At 36.3% G+C, this 17,547-nt stretch overlaps 1 protein-coding gene across 1 annotated transcript in view; it reads right to left on the reverse strand.

The window, feature by feature from the left end:
- The window catches only part of OPA1 (OPA1 mitochondrial dynamin like GTPase), a 78,939-nt gene that overhangs the window by 11,956 nt on the left and 49,436 nt on the right, over positions 1-17,547 (reverse strand). The window contains exons 26-29 of the mRNA XM_052636370.1: positions 16,285-16,425; positions 14,419-14,535; positions 12,021-12,114; positions 11,431-11,541 (exon numbers count right to left, since the gene is read on the reverse strand). Coding sequence (XP_052492330.1) covers positions 11,431-11,541; positions 12,021-12,114; positions 14,419-14,535; positions 16,285-16,425 — 463 coding nt within the window. The remainder of the gene's footprint in view (positions 1-11,430; positions 11,542-12,020; positions 12,115-14,418; positions 14,536-16,284; positions 16,426-17,547) is intronic.

Consider the following 17,547-nt stretch of genomic DNA (forward strand, 5'->3'; position numbering starts at 1 on the left):
AATTTCATGCATTCACTAACTTAGAAAATCACCTTTAAATTATAATCATAATTTCTTCTACAGAAAAGGAAAAATCATAAAATTGAAAAAGCAATAAGCATGCATAGATTTATATGCCTGAGTTATCTTTTTTGAAGAATGAAATCATTACATGTCTTTAGGAGACAAACTTATTGTTCTATAGTTAGTGATTAGTTTAACTAGAAGAGCAGGGTCTGAAACCAACACACTGAAAATAATATAAAAAAGAAAGCCAAACTATATGAACTTGGTTATATACAGTCACCCACTAGCACAATCCCAGACTAAAGATGAAGAACAGAATCCCAAAACAAATCTAAAAAGATACTATCTCTAATACATGTTGTTAGTCCCAGCTTTGCCATAAATATTTTTGTGCTTGGCTAAACCATTTTCCTCAATGAACATCAATTTTCCCATTTGAACAATGGGGATAATAACTTATAAGCCTTATATGGCTTTACAAGGCAAACCTAAGAAACTGTAAAGTGTAAAGCGCTGTACACATTTAAGGGAAATATACAGAGTTCCAAGCAGGATTTGACTGGGATTCCAAAGTACCTAATGATGCAGCTACTCAAGAATACTTTCTTTTCCTAAAGCTTGCCTGGCTCATTGCTTTCTTGATTGTCAGCAGTCTCAGTGAGAATAAAAGGTTACAAAGTTAAGAAGAGAGTGGATGGTTTAAAGTAGAGGTAGCAGCCAAACATTCAAATCTTTTCCTGTTTGAAAGAAAATCATGAATTGACCCCACAGTTTTAAGAAGCGAAGCTTCAAGCATCTCTGAAGGAAGGGGAGACACAGTGAAGGCACAAGCATGTACAGGGAGTGCCAGGGTCCTAAATACAGATGGAGATTGACTTTAAAACAGTAATTTTTAATACATGTTTTGGTATAAGATAGCCTCTGGAATACCTCCTCTATTTAAAGTAATGAGCATCATAGTTTTTATTTTTACTAATGCTCCTTATTCCTCTCAAAGAATCTTTTTGAAGTAAGTTTATATGAAGAAAAGAAAAAGAAATTTAGCCTACTCTGATAGATGAGAAACCAGAAATAGGAGCAATGACAACAAACTGAAGACTCAGGGTATAGGTGGAAGCTAATCCAAGATCTCTTCATGAAAAATGTGTTCCAGATATGTGACACAAATTATAGCCCTAAGATCATATTAAAAACTTTATTAGAATACAGAGCTACAGTGGTTATTTCTGGGCAGTGGCAATAGCTTAAAAAGTTCTGCCATCTATATTTTCTAATTTTACACAATGCATATGCACTAGTTCTGTGATTTAAAAAAAGAAGAAAACAAAAACACCCCAAATTCTGACAGTTGTACTGGGTGAAAACAGGTACATATGACTCAGAACTGGCACCATGCAGTGGTGCCAATAAAGAGAGAGACTAAATAAGACTTGAATTCCTTGACCCAGAAAAAAAGATCTAACTTACAGCACTAAAACTAAAGGAACAGACTGAAAGAATTCTTAAGAGGAATTAAAAGAGACCATTTTCATACACCAGCTAACCAAGAAGCAGACAAAATCTGTTATCTTTAATAGGCTGCACAAGCTTAAAAACTTCACTAGTTCAACAGGAAAGGTTTCAGTTCATTCACAGATGACAGATCCATGAAGGAAATGAGAAGAATTCAACGTGAATTTCCCACCACAAAGGGTGATACTTTAATGATCACTTATTATGCAGCCCCATGAAATGTCTGTTGGTGTCACAATCACCAAGAGGTTATTTGGGAAGGTATCAGTCACTCTTAAGATTTATCATATCACAAACACAAATCACAGCTTTATCATTTCTATGAACATGACAGTTAAGAATATGAAATTTCTAAGGTAATTCTGAATTATGCTCATTTGGGCAAAGAGGCAGTAAAGGAATGTATAAAATGGTAAAGAAATTAAAATTCTTTTCGCCCTTAATGCACACACCCCCACACAACTATTCTGAGAACCCTATTTCATAAAGATAACCAGTTCAGTATCCATCAATTTGTCCTTCAAGACAATTTTTGAAAAAGATTATTCATATCTGCTTAATTTTATTTTTTAATATACTGTTACACATGTCGATGGATTGTTTCACAGTTCGATTTAGTTTTCAATGATTAGATTCCATTTTTCTCTCCATCTCAGAATGGAGAGAATAGTACAAAAGACATAATTAAAAAATAAAATAAATCAAAGTTTAATCCCAAATATAAAGATATTATTTCATTCTAAACTCTCACTGAAGGAGTGGTAAGCATTAATAACAAGGGGGAAAACAGCCTAATTTCTAGTTTTAAATATGAGCACTGGCTTTTTTATACATATTAATATATACACAAACACATAACACAGTAACACATAAATAGAATCCACTTTAAAATGATAACCAAAATTCAATTCATAAATTACTGAAGAGTCCTTTCTATCCTTATTCTGACTTTTATCAGTTAAAAATGTGGCTTTTAAGCAAAATGAACATACTTGCTAGTAAAGCATGGAGTACCAGTAGCCTGTTTAAGATTTTACAGAAGTAAATATCCTTTTAATCTTGTACCAATTTATCAATATCCTTCAATGCTGTCCTTAAAAGATAGACTTAGTGCATGAAAAATGTGCTTGATTCTAAAAGCCCCATTTTGAGTCTAAATTTTCTCATCAATAATCTGGAAAGCACACAATTTGGACTCATCGTGTGGAATCATGCCTGTAAATAACTACTTCTCTTAACACAGAGGACTCTCCCCGAGGATTACTTTCTTCTTTGTGTCAACTCACACACTCTCTCTCTCCCCCTTTTTTGGGCTATAACACAAAGGCAGACTCTACTTCACCTCTGCAGACTCAAGGTAAAAATAACTCTTCACTCTCTTTCTTAGCTGCTTTGTCAATTTCATTTTACCAGGAAAAATATTTCACGAAGGCAGAATTTAGAAACTCAACCACTTTTACCCTGAGAAGATGCCTGAATGACCTCAAACACTGATAACACAGGAAGCAGTTATTTATTCTGCAGTGAAGAAAAAAATTCCAATCTTTCCATTTTTCAAATATATTCACATCTACTAACCATTCCAAAAACTACTAAATATCAGAGAGAATAAAAATACTCCAATTGACTTAAGATTTCCTAATAAACACACACAAAAATGAAAACGCTTCAGTGAATTGGGTGGGCCAGTGATTAGGACATCACAGGTGACCTAGAAAGCAGGGGTTTTGTTAGGGATGAAAGCTAGATCACAAAATGTGAGCAAAGGAATGTGTGGATACAGAGCTGAATGCAGGAAATGTGAGCTGTTCCACAAGAGAAATGAGATGGCAGTTTCCTGGCAACACAGAGGAAAGAAAGCTTCCTTAGGATGAGAAAGCTTCCTTAGGATGAGAAAGCCTCCTTTTCTCTCTCTTTTAAGTTAAGAGAAGTGGGCTAATGAAGAATCGGTATTGAAGCAACATGACTCAACATTCAGCAAACATATACAATGTATGATTTACAAAGTAAGGCGAAATTAGGAAAGAAGCATATCACTTGGGCAGAAGAGATCATACATAACAGACATGAACAAAACTCTCTTAAATTGGTTATTTTGGTTGATCTACAGTTGTCTATAGTGGGAAGCCTGCCTTATGCTCAATTAAACAACACTGGCAGTACCTCAGTAAGGTTTCTAACCACTAAAGGAAGGTTAAAAAGCAGAGAGGAGGAAAACAGTAGTTCAGGACCAAGAGATAATAATGACATAGAAGAAGGAACAGTGAGAGATATTAGAAAAAGAGAGACAAAGGGAAAAAGACTGCTTAGAAACATGCTGGAAGCCAGCAGAGATGAGACACCAGTATTGAGGTTCTGTAATTGTTGGCCAAAACTCGCAATAACAGTATTTATATATAAATGATGCCACAAGGATTGTCTAGGTACCTAGAATTCTACAACTCAATACTATCCTCTTGTCCTTTAAATCAAATCCCTTCAAAATTAATTTTCTTTGGTTATGTTTACAGAAAAAATGGACATGCTACTACAGATGATAGTTCAAAAAATAAATTTTCAGTAGTCACATGCTTTGTCACAATCTACCAGAAGAAGATACATGATAATTCCACCCCAGTTACTAATTTGGCAGATTGTACTGCTGTAAACACGAAGAACTCTCTAGAGTACTGGTTTGAGGGCATGGCATGAGTAGCTGTTGTGATGCATGGCAAGAACCACCTACGGAGACTTGGCAAATTATCGCACGCCAGAGCCCTGGCTCTGGGAAAGGTAGTTTAAACATGACTTCCCTTTTCTACAGTTTTAAGTTTCAGATTCTGAGTATAGTCTTTCAAGGATAATTTTTAGTTTCACATTGCTGTGTGGCCGCTATTTTCATCCACAAAGGCCCTCAAAGATTCTGTAGGTATGGCAGAAGTTTAGGAATGTGGAGGAACCAATGAAAATTAAATTCAAGAGGTACCTATTTCTTTTTTCTAAATGAAGAACAACAAAATTATTCTTGCTGAAGCTTTTCTCATCTTGATATTTTCTGACTACTTTTTACCCAAGTTTTAACATGGTGTGAAGAAACTTAACTCTTTTAAATTAGAATTATATTTTAGAGATAATGAAGGTACTTCTTAAACTGGAACAGCTAAGAAGCATTTCTCTTCCAATTTTAGCTTTTAAATGTAGCACTGGATCATTCTGCTGTTGCTCCCTTTTTATGTAATTTATAAAATTAAATTATAAAGCCACTAGTATACTAATCATGAACAAAGTTTTCATTAAAAAAATAATTTGTTACTATCTGATAGCTCAGAGAAAAAAAGAAATTTCCATCTGTCATCTATATGTCTAAGTTTTTAGCATCAAAACTGAATCTCCTGCACACTAAGATACAAAACTTGTATCTTTACTCCATTCTAATTATCAAGAGAAAGCACAGAAAGGATAAGAGGAGAATGGGAAAGTGAGGAGATACAAAGACGAGCCCCACCAGCATTGTATACTCCCCAAGAGAAACAAACTTTAGGATTCAAGAAACAATTGCTGGCTGTCTGGGAGATGCTCAGGCATCGAACAATAAAGAACAGTCAACAGAGGCAAGAGGCCGAGCACGCTGCTGCGACTGCTACTCTAATCCCCAGAGCTCTAGTAAAAAGGCCAGCTGTTGCCACCTCGCGTAGGGAGTCAGCAGAGCAAATTAACTACAGGAGAGAAAAGCTGCAGATATTGGAAAATTCTAATTTACCAGCCTCTTTAATCTATGCTGTTTTTAACATTAAGGGCATCAAAATTATCATTAAAATAAGCCTGTGCAATGGTAGCCCAAGTAAAAAGTTTATGACTGTTTTCATATTTCGTTAGTAAATGAGATGTAAATATGAAATATTTGGCTTTGACTGAAGCATATCTTCTCTTCATGTAAAATACAAGAAATATGAAGAAATATACTGAAGCTTATTATAAAACATCTCAACACTCCCAGACAAGCTCAACAAAAAAGTTCAACTAAGAATAACAGCCATTATGCTCAAGTAAAGATTCTGTATCTGTTACAGTCAGATCTTAAGTCTCTAAGAAGTACAATCACACCGGATTGAAAAGCTGTGTCTAGATTTTGGGCAACTTAGATACTACGTACCTCTGGCGGAATCTGATCGAGTGCACTTAGAGACAGGTCTACAAGTCATATAAGGAAAACGAACTTCCTTCAATGTTTACTGGTGCCGTGCACACTTTAGTGTTCTCCTACCCAGACTCCTTCCTAATTCTCTAAAGGTTTCACACTGTTTGAAAGTTTAAGCTGCGATGCTTTTGTACTACAGGAAGTACACAGGATGGTAATGATCATGAGCATTAACTAGTATGTACATCTTTCTGACCCACTCCATGAGGGACACTCTAAACTATGGAAGCTTCCAAATATACAAGACCGTTTCATATAATTATATTGTCTAATGCCTTGGGGTTTTTTTTCTCCCCTCAAAAAAACAGTTCAGCATAGTAGTTAAACCTGAGCTCAAATCCTGGCTTTACCACTATGTGGTTGTTTTTAGGACTCTATTTCTTTATTATATATAAATGAGAAAAAATGACTTACTGAGAATATGAAAATGTGTTTTAAACACATAACCTAGTATCTGGCATAGGAAATGTATTTAAATATTAATTCATTTTCACAAGCAGAATCAAGTTCTGATACAAAAATGAAAAGGAATTGATTCTAAAATAAGGAGAGGAAAATCTAAACGACTGCTAATACCCCTTTAATTATTGGGTATCAGTGATTCTTTGATTATGTACACAAAGAATGAAAAGTATAACTCAGACTTTAGTGAATAAGAGTTGAAAAAGAAACCTAAGCTCTAAACTCCTTGCAACTGATATCAAGGTCCAAAAACTCACAATAATCTAGTTAACTGTTGATACGATATTCATAGAGCAAATAACAAAAGAATCCCATGCTGTACTGATGAAACTCAGTTTAGCAACACTATCAGCAGCTGTTACCAGTGCCCAGACACTGAAGTTTCTGGGCTGGAGTGGAAAATAAATTCTGAAGAAATCTATGAGGTTTTAGCAATATTATTTTATATAATGACAATCATAAAATAGATCTTATAAATCATAAACAGATTATAGAAAAATTCTGAATTGAGCTATATAACATGCTGATTTTTCCCTCTCCAAAGAAGGCATTTTAAAATTGCAGTCTATTTCAATAAATAGATAGGACACATTATTAAAAATTATGCAGGGAATCCAAATGGATTTTATCTAAATTAATGTTGTACTTGAATATTTATAAAAAAGAAATCCTGAGAAAATATTCACTACAAAATCAAAAGAATTTCATCAGTTTCACAGTGGATACCGGGCAGTTGCGAATATGAGTAAACATTGCAAAAAAGGGATTAAGGTGGAAAGATCAGTTATGTATTTTATTAAATTGTCCATAAGGTGACCCAGTCTTTCAACATCTTCACAGATGATGTTTTCAAAAGCCTCATTTTCTCTAAATTATTTTCATATGACCCCTGATCCTGTATCAGGATATATCCTTTTTAATCCTTTTTTCAGACTTAGGAAAGTTTTAAGAATACCACAAAGAGTATAATTTTCCTGAATCATTTACTGTCATTATGCCTCACAAGCCCCAACTGTATTGTGTGTTAGCAACAAATAAGATTATTTCCCTAAATAATCTCAATCTAACAATCAAAGTTTTAAAATTGATAATATTGACATATGACTACCATGTAACCCTCAGATCCCCACCAACTGTCCCATTAACATCCTTCAGAGCAAAAAGATTCAGTTCAGGATCACATACATTGTATTTTGTTTTCCTGTTCTTGGTCTCCCTCAAGCTGGAACAGTTCCTCAGTCTTCCCTTGTCACTCATGATCTTGACACACTTAGAGATTACAGGCCAGCTATTTTATAGACTGTGCTTTAACTTGGGTTTTCCTGATGTACCTTCATGATTGAATTTAAGTTATACATCTTTGGTGAGAAAATCACAGAAGTGACATTGGGTTCTTCTCACTGAATTCTCTAAGGTATCACATAGTTCTGATCTGACCATTACTGATAATATTATTTTAACCGCTTGATTACGGTGGTTATTACCAGTCTTTGCCACACATACAGTTACTCTTTTTTCCTTACACCGTGCTTCTTTACTTTGATGCCCAAATTGTCCTAGTGTTGGCTAGCAGGAATCTCTGCATGTTGGCTTCTGCATGTTATCTTGCTGACATGTCCCTATCATCCTTCAACTACTTCCTTACTTTCTACAGCCTCAGGATGCCCCAGGGTCCTCCCGACCTTTCCCTGTTCCACCAATGGAATCCACTGTGCTTCTAGAGTCTGGGTTCCTTGTACGACTCCTCAACCGATGAGCCTCCTGAGACTAGAAGAGGCAAATTCTTCTCTCATCTTTCTAATTCTAGTTTTGTGGCTTCATTTCAATATTGAACGTGGCATCTCTTCTTAAAATGAAAGAACATCACAGCACTTTTTATGTAATCATCTTAAAGTATAATCAGTTGCTGAACCTCCAAAGTAAAGTGGTGAAATGATTTGAAAATGGGCAAGCTTAAGACTGGCAAAATACATGATGCATCAAACTTGTACCAATTTCCATAATATTTCATCCTGTACCCATTTCAAATTGTAAAAAGCAAAACAAAACAGAAGCCCTATCTGCTTCCCTATCTCTAAATTTCATTAACCAACTTAACATACTCTAATTGAATATGCTATACTAGGAACTTTGATCTGTATAATACAGTAGTAACCATTAAACTCTGAAAGTTTTCTGGCTGAAAGTATCCATGACCATATTCCCAAGTGTTAGACTGAAGATAAACAGTAAGGAAAAGGTACTCTCAAGATTCTTTTTCAACTAATGGACAAAGTCATGTCTCATCTTCTTTAGTGTGACTGATAAGGCTGAGTCACTGGTCAAACACTTGCTTCCAAGGAAATTATTTGGTACAGAAACATGATGATAATTATATATTTATACACACACACAAAAGTGGTAAGTCATTTCAAGGGAGTCATGAGTACTTTTTCAGGAAAAACAGCAGGAAAACATAAGAATTGGCTTGACAGTACACAAATTTGTGTTAGCAATATGCTTTCTTTAAATAATCAAATTGGGAGTGAAAAGGGATGGGGTTGCACAAGACTCTATTAAAGGGACTTCCCTGGTGGTCCAGTGGCTAAGACTCCAAGCTCCCAATGCAGGGGGCCTAGGTTACACTGGTCAGGTAACTAGATCCCACATTCTCCAACTAAAAGTTTGCATGCCCCAACTAAAGAGCCCATGTGCTGCAGCTAAGATGCAGCACAGCCAAGTAAATAAATATTTTTTAAAAAGAAGACTATTCTAAAACTTGAGAAAAGGCACATCATTCTAATCACTTAAAAAGGCATATTTCAGGTAAAACACATGGAAGTACTTCACTGTCTGATAACTATTTCTTGAGAGATACAAAAGAAATAGGTCTGCATACTTTGTGAAACTGATACATCTCTTCCTGAACAGTACTAATTCAGCATAAAATTATGAACCAGGAACTTACAAATGTTTTTTGAACCAATTTCCCTAACAATCCTATATAAAAAAAGAACTACTGTAGTACCACTCTTTCAAAGGAAGTTAAGGCTGTGGGAGATAGCCTGCCTAAGATGGGTGAGACAGAGGATGAGATGGTTCGATGGCATCACTGACTCAATGGACATGAGTTTGAGCAAACTGCAGGAGATAGTGAAGGACAGGGAAGCCTGGCTTGCTGCAGTCCATGGGGTTACAAAGAGTCAGAGTACATGGTAGTTCAGATTTAAGTACATGGTAATTCAGATTTAAGTATAGACCTGTGAGTTAGCACAAACTTAACTATATTGCCAAAGTGGCGCGAAAATTGAAAGAAGAGCAACAGGAGATGGAAACAAAAGTTAAAGTGAGATATGTTTCAAAGAAAGATTACCTAAAGAAAAGAAGGAAAAGGCAAGGAGAAAGGAATAAGAAGCCGAGGTAAGCTGGGAGGAGAGAGGAGAGGACAAACAGTGGAGAAGAACACACGCTCCAGCACAGGGCGGAAGACAGGAAAACTCTGCCTGGTTTTTCTTGGATGTTCTGGGGATTGTGCTGTAGTGCTACATATCAGCTTAAAAACTGTTTTCAGATTTGAGTAACTGCTTTCTGTTGAGCATGTGCTATCTTTTGGACATCAGAAAAATAGATAGTAAAACTAAGTATACACTGAAAGGAAAAACTACTGTTTCATGAAGCTGAAATAAGGGAAACTTGTTACAAGGTTAACGCAAACAGTAGCACTGACCACTAGTATTTTTATTTAATAATATAAATCTTTCACTGATTTCCTTTCCAGAAGTATCTAAGTAAATCTTAACATGAAATCCAAACAGCTTAAAGTGAGGGATTCCCTAGCACCCAGGAAAGAACCCCGACGCCTACAGCCTGAAAACAAAGTGACAAAGTGACGAACAAGGCCCAGCGAGACTGGGGGCTGAGGGTAGGGAGCCATATCGTCCTGGTGTATGGGTTAAAGCCAGACCAGGTTTAAGAGGCATTCACATGGGGGTGTGGTGACCTGCCCAGGAGTGAGGAGAGGATCCATGGAGGAGGGTAGGCAGGCAGTGCAAAGTGCCAAAGCACAGACAGACAAAAACGGTGTCTCTACAAAAGGACGGTCGGGACTCAGGTGAGGAAGGTCCTTGTGTAGTCGGATAGGGAGGAGGAAAGACGCCTGGCGGTGTCAGAGCATGCGATCAGTTAGAAGGACTCCCTGAGGAAGGGCATCCTGGCACAGAATGTCACAACTGAGATGAGGGGGAAGGGTATTAACACAGGGGGAGGAACTGTGGTGATGGCCTGGAGTCAGGTGAAGAGAACCTGAGCTGGGCGAGGACATTTGAGCAATGAAGGGGACAGTGACAAGTTTAGTGGCATGTAAGAGGACTGATCAGAGTAAGTAAATATATTAAGGACACTAAGAGCCAGATTTCTCATCATCAGAAAAAGGAATTATAAACACGGAAAAGGGGAGATTTCTCTGGCTGGTCCAGTGGTTAAGAATCTGCCTTCCAAGGCAGGGCATGTAGGTCTGTTCCCCAGCTGGGGAACTAAGATCTCATGTGCTGTGGGGCAACTAAGCCTCCATGGCACAACTGCTGAGCCCGCAAGCCAGAGCAAAAGGTCTTGCATGCCCATGTGCGACAACTAAGACCTGATACAGCCAAATAAATAAATAAATATTTTTTTAATTACAGAAAAAGAGAAAATTAGAATGAGCTCAGTATTTGATTAGGAATACAGTTATAAATATGTGTATATATACACACACACAAATATGCACACATATGCATATTTGTTCCCTTGCTCCATTGAGCACTTCTGGGAACAGTGATATTTCAGTAACAATAAACATTATCTAGCTCCCAGCTCTTGATTTCTAAAGGCTGTGCTGTGCTTAGTTGCTCAGCTGTATCTGGCTCTTTGTGATTTCTAAATATCATTCTACAAAAAAGGGAAGCTGGGTCAGGGAAAATAAGAGATGCATATGAAGTACCTTGTGATACGGAAGGACACTGTAACGACAACAGGTGAAACCTGAATGGAGTCTAAAAATTAGATGTAGTAATTTATCCTTGTTATTAAAATCTTGATTTTGACGGCTGCTAGGAGAAAATCCTTGTTTCTAAAATGTCTACATCAAAATACTTGGAACGGATGGAACTTTAGGACAGCAACTTTCAAACAGTTCAAGGGAAAAAAGCTTTTTGCATACACTCTTCTGTAAGTTTAAAATGAAATGGAGAAATAAATGGACGTGGGGAAGGTGAAAGGAAAAGGCAGTGAGATGGAGGGAAGGCAGGATTACTTACTGAGGTCTTCGGCCAGTTGAACTCGTTTGCCAGTAAGCAATTTTACCTTCTTCTCACTGTCTTCAGCAAAATCTTCCAATACCTCTTTAACATTTTTCTCTAATCGCCTGACTGTTTAAAGCAAATAAAGGAACACAAGAAGCACCATTTTTATGAACGTACAAGAATGACAAAGTTAACAATACATATGGAGAGCAAGTTCTTATTTTTCTCATCATAGTAAATCTATTGGTAAGTTCAGACTTCTCAGTTATAGGGAGAATCTCTACCTGATATACAGTACTTTATATATTCTCAGAGACAGTCTTATTCTTAACCCCTATTACTTTCACGGAAGTACAGATTCCCCCAAATCCTAAGTGATGTTTAGCACCCCTTTCATAACAGAGTTTTTGGGTACTAAAGACTCCTGGTATGTTTATTTCCCATATTTCTCAATTATGATTTTATTTGCATTAATATTTTAAAGGCAAATTATTTTTGTTTTTTTTTAATAAATCTAATTTTCAGGAAGTATTTTGGCATCCTTTTTAAAATGAACATTACTGTTTTTTGATGTCAAATTAGAAAGCGGTGCCTCTGTGGCTTACCTTCAGTGTTTGTAAGTTGCTGTCTTAAAGTATTTGCGGTGATAGCAAGCATACGCTGTATTCGCCAAAACAGGACAACATCATTGCATTCCAACTGAAATATGAGGTGGTTAAGATTACCAGATGCAATTTAAAAATGAAAACCACAATCATGAACCCATACAACTACTAATGTCAGTACCTACAGCTTATGATTCAATAAAAATATTCAGATTTACCTAATATACATATTCCTCTTATAGAGAGAACCTAGTGATTTTTTTTCTGTATAGGATCTATGAAGTTCTGCATGATTTTGGGTTTTATCTGCTGCACAGCTACATAGTTTTGATTTCAATGACAAAGCAAAGTAAACTTGGGAGGTAGAGCATTTCATTATGTTCTATACAAGTAGAAGTCCACAAAATATATCCTTAATTAGCATTTTGTTTCAGCTAACAATCACATTATTTTAAATATGTCCTCAGGCTAACCTCTTTTCTTTGAATGTGCACTCAAGCCATTTTTGAAATTCACTTGCAAATGAAAATAAATTAGTGATATTTTTAAAAAGAAGCTTATCCTCTGGGTGAGGAGTAAAAGAGGGATAGGGATTAAGAAGTACTAACAACTGTGTATAAAATAAATAAACTACAGAATATATTGTACAGCACAGGGAAAACATTGCAGTATTTTATAACAACTTTAAACGGAACATAATCTTAGAAATACTGAATCCCTATCCTGTGTACCTGAAACTAATATAATCTTGTAAAATCAACCATACTTCAAAAAAAAGCTAGCATGCTGCTTCTCAACAGAGGGAGACATAAAGCTTATTCTATACAGAGAGGTCTTTCCAACAACTGTGTGTTAGCTGCATCTGTGCTTAGTTGCTCAGTTGTGTCTGACTCTTTGTGGCCCCATGGACTGTAGCCCGCCAAGCTCCTGTCCGTGGATTTTCCAGGCAAGAATACTGGAGTGGGTTGTCATTTCCTCCTCTAGGGGATATTCCCAATGCAGGGATCGAACCCGTGTCTCCTGTGACTCTCGCATTGTAGGCAGATTCCGTACCACTGAGCCACTGGGGAAGCCACATTCCAACAATTAAAATGATGAAAAAAACTTGTCAATTTTTACATTGTCACATTTAAACAAAAATTTTCTTTTAAGCCGCTCAAAAGAAAAACATTTTATGGATCTCAAATAGGACTGCTGATTAACAGAGCTCTCTCAGTATACTCTGAAAAGCATTTCTGCTTGCATGAAAATGTTCAAATACATTAGTCTACTGCCACCTAGGGGCTTCCCTAGGTCCATGGAGTCGCAGTCAGATAACTGAACAACACGCACACTACCACCTAGGGGTTACTCAGTAAAATGTGACATTAAACTGTGCAATTGTCCATTTTAAGAACTTTATACAGTTCTTTAAAGAATTAAAGCAAAATTTTCATGATATAAAGAAAGAATTATAATATGGAGAAAAAGAATGATAAAAATGTATTACATGATTATTTCCACTATGAAATGGATGATTATGTTATAAATATACACACATACAACATGTGTAGAAAGAACTGACTAAAATTACTTCTAAGTAGAAGGCAATGGCACCCCACTCCAGTACTCTTGCCTGGAAAATCCCATGGATGGAGGAGCCTGGTGGGCTACAGTCCATGGGGTCGCTAAGAGTCGGACACGACTGAGCGACTTCACTTTCACTTTTCACTTTCATGCACTGGAGAAGGAAATGGCAACCCGCTCCAGTGTTCTTGCCTGGAGAATCCCAGGGGCGGCGGAGCCTGGTGGGCTGCCATCTATGGGGTCACACAGAGTCGGACACGACTGAAGCGACTTAGCAGCAAGGGGATTATAGGCTTCCCTCATAGCTCAGTTGGTAAAGAAACTGCCTGCAGTGTAGGAGACCTGGGTTTGATCCCTGGGTTGGGAAGATCCCCTGGGGAAGGGAAAGGCTACCGACGCCAATACTCTGGCCTAGAGAATTCCATGGACAAAGAGTGGGATACAACTGAGCAACTTTCACTTTCAAGGGGATTATAAATTATTATTTACTTTTGTATGTTTTACATTTACTTATTCCATTTACTTTCCAAAATGGAAAAGTATATCTTTCTAACATAAAGTTAACGGTTAAAAAAAAGTCTTTCAAAAGTAGCATAGTGCCTATTATACACAGTTTTATAAGCACTGGAATGATAGCATGTAAAATGCAATTACTACCAAAGTGGCAAGTATCTTTGAAAAAAATATGAGTTAAGCTATTCTTTCTAAATAATGCATACTTTTTTTCTCAGAAGATCAAAAGACTTTAATGCTAAACCTCAAGAAAGGTTACTTTCAAGCACTTAAACAACTATCACTAAAAAACATTTCTCCTTGCTTTAGGAAACCTTACCTCAGAATCAACAAAATGCCTCTGGTAATAATAGAAGCCTCTTCGACAAAGGTTACAATGGTTTAGAGCTGTTTTTAAGAAATGTCTTCTATAAACTTGGTGCCAAGTATCCTTAATCTAAAATAAAAACAAAGAAAACCAAGGCCAAAAAGTTACTGTATACCCTCCAGATTGATTAAACCCATTTTGAAAAGTCATATACAAAGTTTATTTATAAAAAATTAAAAACAGCAATGTTGTTATTCTGTCAACTGTTTATATCCATTAAAAAATTTGTTTCAAGATAAAGATTAGATTACTACTAATCTGACTCCTTAACAGTCTTTGTATTTCAAAATTCTGTACTGTTTCTAACAAGCATTATTATTAATAATCCAGTAGAGTAGACAGGGTGGGGATTATCTTCCCCTAGTTAGAATTAAGGTGTCTGAGGCAAACGAGGTTGTGAGCCTTGACTGAGGTCAGGACTAGACTAGCAAGCTGGTCTTAGACCATGTCCATCAACCCAACGAGATTTCCTTTCTCATTATTAAATATCGTTACCTCAGCAACATGACCCCCATCGTTTTATTACTATATAGTCTGTCAGAGCGTTCAAGGTTCTCTCACACTACTGTCTTTTCTTGAGCACAACGATAATGTTAAGAAAGTAAACAAGCATCACCAACACCATCTGGTGGTTGGGAAGGGGGCTGAGAGTGTGTACCAACTGTTAGAGGCAGTAGTACTAGCTAATGGAGTGGAAATGTACCAGAAGTCACATCTCTTGACATCTCGCCCATCTAGATTACAGTACTTTGTTCCGTGAACATAGTTTCTCTTGGGGAAAAAACTGCTATTTTCTTACTCACAGAAAGTAATTAAGATATATAGCCAATCCACATCCTAAGATATGGACAGAGTCCCTCCTACAGTTCAAAAGTATCCAACCAAACACAATTTATTGTTAGTGAGAGCTAGGACTAATGTGGATAAATTACATTTATATTCAACTAATAACTGTGTGTAATCACTAGCTTTAACTTCACTTTCAATTTATAAACAATGAGATATATAACAGCTTTATCTGTTTCTTTTCATCAGTTTTCTTGTTCTGATCTCTGGTTAATTTTTTAAATAAGTATACTCTCTTCTCAAGTACAGAAACATAAGCAAATACTTTCAAAAAGAATCTATGTGTGGCTCTGAAATTTCTTAAATGATTATTTTACCCACTAAAGTCCTCTTCTAAAGGGAATTCACTTGAGCTAATATTAAAATGAAGTCGATCCTTTACACCCTAACTAGGGAACATAGATCCAGAAACACAATTGCTTTTCAAAGACTTTCTCCAAATAAGCATCATAAAAGTAAGCAAAAAAGTACTAAACTATAATTATACAGCCTCATATTTATTTTAAAAAAGGAAAAAGAGATAGAACTCAAAGACATTATCCAATTTACTCATACACATTAAGTATGATTAAAACACGTGACTGAAAAAACATACATATAAATGAACTATATTTAAGCAAAAATTTTATTTTGTAATCTGAGCCAGTGTAATGTGGTGTAGAGATCTGAATGTGTTTCATCCCCTTTTGCCAGAACTAACTGCTAAATTTGCCCAGATACTTCCCTTTTCTAGGTCTCAGGTTCCCCATTTACAAACTAAAGCATTACACTTAAAAAAATAATACTGAGAACAAAATTTCAAATTATTTCCACACTCAAAATCACTGAGTTCTTTTTGTCAGCAAAAGTACCCATGATCAAAATCTAATTAAGCACTTAAGTATCTAGGTAATATATCAGAAGTAATAACATTTTACTATAAGAAATAAAGACTTAGGAAGCAAACTCATGCTTTTCAGAAACGTTTATTACCAAGCTTGGGTCTACTTCCACTCCTCGTGCTTCAAGGTTCTTTCGGACTGTAGTTATCTCATCACTCGCAAGGTAAGCTGGGTGCTCCTCATTACACTTCAGCATCTTCTCCAGTTCATTCTTGGTTTCATTGTGGACACACTTTGAAACATTTAAAAGAGGTCTGTGTGTATTAGATAGTTCATGATTTGGCATAATTATAAAAACAGAGTCCCAATTTTAATATATATATTACTTTGGCAAGACTGGTGACACACGCTCAATCGTAACAAACAAGGAAGACCAGAACGGCACGGCTTACGAATGCAAAACCACCTGGACGTATGAAGGGCCACAGGGGTAAGGGGATTAGCCCTATTTACAGTATTTTACTTTGGCTGAAGTGTTTCACTGTCCAAATTACAGAACCAGACACCTTACTATGCACTTCCTTTCCTGACCTTAGGGTATGAGTTCAATCTAGGAAAAAGTACCCTGTATACATGGGAAGAGATAATGTTCTATGAATGCCTTATATCTAAGAACTGGATGACTATAAGGCCCTGTGCCTGTTGACATAGTCCTTTTCTGATAAATTAAATATAAAATTCATAGTTTTATTTTTTTAAAGTCTTTTCATTAAAAATCATTATTAGACTGCTTCTGTGAGGTATCTATCATTCTTAAATTCACTTCCAGTCTCTCCTTAACAATTATATTGCTTATAATCTCTTCACCAAATGAGGAAAACACACACACTAGTGATAACTTTGAAAGCAAAACTAGCATATGGTGTCAAAGTAACTTTATAATTTCAGTTTTCCACCCTTTCCAAGTTGCATGGTACAGGAAACTAGCTTCAAATTCACAAATTACACGAAACAAGTTACTACCATAGCATCTTGCCCGTAAGAATAACACTTAAACACAAAGAAATGGCTTGTAAATGAAACTACTAAATAGTATTCTCTGAAAACATGACACATTAAAAGACATTTAATAAAGAGAAATTTCACTGTTTTCTTAAACTTCTGCTATCTGGTCTGAGAGAGGAAGGAAATCTCTAATCATGACATCCTCCCACTCTTCCCGCCCTGTTTCACTTCCACTTGTCCCCATCACACTGAGTGCCCAGGAGACTACTACTCTCCCGTCTATCCTGACCAAGATTTCCATTAGTTTAGCTCAAAGTGAGACTGCTTCAAAGGAATGGATTTCCCCCACCCCACCAGATTAAGTAAAAGTAACAATACAAAAGTAAAAAATAATTTTCAGAACATGGAT

The sequence above is a fragment of the Budorcas taxicolor genome, chromosome 1 (assembly GCF_023091745.1).
Source record: "Budorcas taxicolor isolate Tak-1 chromosome 1, Takin1.1, whole genome shotgun sequence".
NCBI lineage: Eukaryota > Metazoa > Chordata > Mammalia > Artiodactyla > Bovidae > Budorcas > Budorcas taxicolor.